This window comes from Arachis ipaensis, chromosome B8, assembly GCF_059453495.1.
Source record: "Arachis ipaensis isolate K30076 ecotype BB chromosome B8, ASM5945349v1, whole genome shotgun sequence".
Lineage (NCBI taxonomy): Eukaryota > Viridiplantae > Streptophyta > Magnoliopsida > Fabales > Fabaceae > Arachis > Arachis ipaensis.
In genome coordinates, this window is record NC_142443.1 from 28,411,043 (window position 1) to 28,415,568 (window position 4,526).

A 4,526-nucleotide genomic window follows, 5' to 3' on the forward strand; every position below is an offset into this window, starting at 1 on the left:
GGCTTGCCAATTTTATAACGCTTATGCTTGTTGGCATGACTTTGTAATGAGGAAGGATGATGTGGTAAGGGATAAGGAAGGTAAAATTATTTGCAGGCAACTTATTTGCAATAAAGAGGGCTGCAGGAATATGAGGTATCTTGATCTGGATAATAGATCAAGGGAGGCAAGGTCACTAACGCGAATCAAGTGTCCAGCTCGGCTTTAGGTAAAGGTTGACTACGGCTGTGGTAGATTGAAAGTATCATGTTTTATGGAATTTCACAACCACGATTTGGCGCACCCCAATTTGTGCATCTCGTTCCAGCCAATCGTCGTCTCACTGTTACCGATAAAGTCCAAGTGGAGAATCTTCATACTTTTGGTGTCAAGACGTGCCATATTATGGGATACATTGCATTCCAAAAGGGTGGATATCGTCATGCTGGCTTCACCCGCAAAGATTTGTACAACCACGTTGATCGTTCTCGTAGATCAAAAGTAAAAAATGGGGATGCCAATGTAGCAATCAACTATTTGATTAGAAAGTCAAACAACGATCCGTTGGAGCATATATTTTGGGCAGATGGGCAATCAATTGTCGACTATTACTACTTTGGAGATATTGTTGCCTTTGATTCAACGTACAAGAAGAATAAATACAACAAACCATTGGTCATTTTCTCCGGATGCAATCATCACGGGCAGACTATTATTTTCGGCTCCAGTCTACTATCGGACGAAACGACAAACATGTATAAGTGGTTGTTGGAAATGTTTGTTGAAGCGATGGGTGGGAAGCTTCCTAAAGCAGTTATAACTAATGGAGACCTTTGATGACTGGGCATCATGTTATATTTTTCTATGCTTTTTCATATAAAAAATTAGTTTATAATGCCCAATTATTGAATATTTGTTGTGCTTAAGTTGCATTATACCAGGAACGGAGTATAGCGGCGGAGAATTAGGGGCGTTTCACCTTGGCACCGCAAAATAACTATGCGGAAGAGTTATCCCTTCATCTGCCGCAATAACAGCGGCGATTGCATCTGGAAACGCCACAGGTGAGGATCGAATGATAATTTAATTTCTGTTTACCCCTTTTTTATCTCATACACTTATTTTACCTTATCATATTTAATCATCGATTTCCCCCAATTTTGCCAAATTACCTGCGAAGGGAGCTGGGTAGCGCGCGAAACACCGCCATCACTGCAATACCGTGCCCAACTGCTACTAATTCATTCTCTTTTATCTGGCGTCGAGGTTTTGCCTCTCATAAACAATTCCTGAAACCCAAAGTCCCTCATCCATGGTGTGCGAAATCTCCAACCTCTGCCCCAGGTTGTCGAGACGCGCAGCTGCCATCGGAGCTTCTCCCACCAGCGGCAAAGTTTCCCATCTCCTCGATTGAAACCGTGACACCCTCCTCCACAGTGCACCAATCTCGGCCATCACCGCCTCTCCCCTGTCACTGGTGCGTTCTTCCACTCTAATCTTTCCTTCTTGTTTTCATTCTTGGTTCAGAATTTTGAAAAGAATTTATCTATATCTGTCATTAATTTGGGTTAATTGCTGCTGTTTAGAGCTTTGGATTTGAAGGTACCACTTTTTCTTATTTTAATGGCTGCTATGTATTGAAATTGATAGTATTAGTAGATAAATGAAAAAAACGATCATTATCATTATGAGAGGAATGAATCGGTTATGGATTGTGCAAACTATTTATGAATTCAAGCTCTCTATAGTGATATAGCTAACTCTCTTATGAGCCTTTAACTAATTTTGCTAAAACATATTATGAATTGAATTTTATCAAATTTTTTAACACAGGACTTGAAAATTGATATGGGCAGTAGGTAGTAAAGATAACATGTCAGTTGTGATTCAAAGTTTATTATCTACTGTTAATTTTGTCATGTTCTGTGTCTGATGTCAAAAGCTTTAGAATCCAAGTTTTTATGCTTCTAAAAGGGTCATAAATATTGATAGTTATATATGGCAAGTATCACCTTCAAGATTTGATGGGTCTATCATCTTGATTCATAACTACTTTAATGTGTCCTGTTTGAATAAAGATAAAGTATGACACAAGTTTGAATAGGGCACGGCTTTGTATGAAAGTGGCTACCATGCTTGTGGATTTTAGTGGATTGTCAAGCTTACTAACTTTGCTTTGAAATTTCGAGAGTTCTTCAACTTCACATCTAGTCGAACAATGGAGAGTTTACTGTATAATCAATTGTGGGATCATATTCTTGTTGACTTGGTGTGTTCAAAGATTCATGCAATAAGGGATCCATAAAAAATGTGCTTTAAAAACTAAAAGCTATAAAGTATTACTGTTGAGTTATTTTCTGTTATGCACTTGTTTGACAGTTATCAGATTAAATAAATAGTAGATGCATATACTAGCTATTTCTAATTTGAACTTGTGTGCTGCCTATTTTCTTATGTTCTGCTTTAGCTAATGTCATAAGATGTTCTTTTCAAGCCTAATTGGGATTCCATTGAATTTTGGGTATATTAGTTAATGTCAGCAACCGAGCACAAGTTGGTGAGCGTGTTACTAATTTTGTAAAATATCATTCTTGTTTTATTAGACATTATGCCAGCTTCAACTTCCATTATGGGAAATATTATTTTCATCAATCCGAATTTGACATTATTCATAGTCTATTAGTATAAGACATCTTGGTTGTAAATTTCTGTGCAGCACGCATATTTAAAACTAGTATATTATAATATGTGTACATGTCACCAAGTTTTTCATCCTCTTTCTCTCTTGTCATAGTAAAATTTGATAGTCATTTCAGCTATACTAAGTATTTATCTTCAATAAGATAGTTTGATATCTATCATTAAATAATTTATTACATTGACTTTTGTACATAAAAAAGCTATTCATCTTAGTGTACTTGTGTGCAATGCTACCAATGAAGCATAGTCACCTCCCTTATTGAGCAAAGCTTTATGCTTACCCTTCTCTGCAATAGCACGATTCTTAACTACTACAATCAAATCAGCACCTTTGATTGTAAATAGCCTATATGCCACCACAATGGTGGTTCTGTCCACCATAACCCTGTCAAGTGCATCCTGAACCACTTTCCCAGACTCAGCATCAAGTGCACTTGTTGCTTCATCTAGAAGCAATATCTTGGGATTCTTAACTATGGCTCTTGCAATCGCCACTCACTGCTTCTGGCCACCGGATAATTGGATGCCACGCTCGCCTACTATCGTGTCATAACCTTGCATGTATAACATAACATTCTTATGAGTTCAGAACTATAATCCTAGGAGTGTCCAATTAACATAAGTTGAAAACTTGCACTAGTCCTAAGAGAGAATAAGGTAATAATGATTTGATGGTTCATTTTTAGTGTAAACATAGCATTTTTTTTAGAATTGTGTGAAAGAAACTGGAATAAAAAAATACTGAAAATGAAAATAAGAATCAATCAGGACTTAAACTTGGCAATTTAATTACCTGCTGTAAACTACTAATGAACTTGTGAGCATTAGCAAGTTCTACTGCAGCTATGATTTCTGCTTCTGTTGCATCTCCTCCTTTTCCATATGCGATGTTAGCTAGGATCGTGTCGTTGAACAACACAGGCTCTTGGCTAACCAAACCCATCTGTTGTCTTAGCCACTTAACTTGAAGTGTTTGGATATCCTTTCCATCAAGTGTAATGTGACTTGAACCAGGGTCATAAAATCTTTGCAGTAATGCTATCACTGTTGACTTTCCACTTCCACTTTCTCCAACCACTGCAACTGTCTGAAATTTTATGAATGCAACAATCCATTTGTTACTTTCTAATCTCAATTTTGGAAGAAAAAATATTTCTTTTAAGAAGCAAATAAGCAAATATTTCTTTTTAATAAAAAATATTGAGACTTTTGAGGGAATCCATAGCAAGTGATGTCACATGGAATTGAGAAAGAGAAAGTTCCAATCAACACTGTTTGTATTAATGTTTGGAATTAGGTCTATTTGATGAATTCAATTGGAAATCATCTTTTAAATTGAGTTTAGAAGAGCTCCATTACTACTCGGTTTGTTAGACTAACAACAATTCAATGGATATCATTTAGTTAGAGTTGTTTTTAGAGGCAATTTAATCAGAGTTTTTCCTAGTCTCAATATTTTACCTGCTAGCATTTTCGGTTCCTTTTTTTGTGCCTTACTCTTCTTGCCCTGCCTTTTTTCTTGGATTTTTTTATGTTCTTTCTTGTTGAACCAATTATTTGTACCTCCATGGTAGAAGACAGGATAGGAAAACTATAATCAAATATTCTTAGAAGCATATCTAGAATTATATATCTACAAGTTCAAGATTTTATTATCTATCCATTATGATTGTTTAGTTATATTTTATGTTATAATTATTTTCTAAATCTAACTTTTACCTTTGTTTTCTTTTTCATTTTTTTAAGGAAGCTTTTCTTTATCTTTTTATTTTTTGGATCTGGAACCAGCAATTGTATCTCTCAGTAATTTTTTAGAAAGCACACAATTTAAGAATGAGTAAGCAACC

The 4,526-nt window shown here is 35.8% G+C and overlaps 1 protein-coding gene and 1 pseudogene across 1 annotated transcript; one reads left to right on the forward strand and one right to left on the reverse strand.

Annotated features, from left to right (window-relative positions):
- Positions 1 to 246: 246 nt before the first annotated feature.
- Positions 247 to 816, forward strand: LOC107610800 (protein FAR1-RELATED SEQUENCE 5-like). Its single transcript, XM_016312802.1, has one exon. The coding sequence runs from the start codon at positions 247 to 249 to the stop codon at positions 814 to 816; it is 570 nt and encodes a 189-aa protein (XP_016168288.1).
- Positions 817 to 2,883: 2,067 nt separating this feature from the next.
- LOC107610801 (ABC transporter B family member 5 pseudogene) lies at positions 2,884 to 4,248 on the reverse strand (annotated as a pseudogene).
- Positions 4,249 to 4,526: the final 278 nt, after the last annotated feature.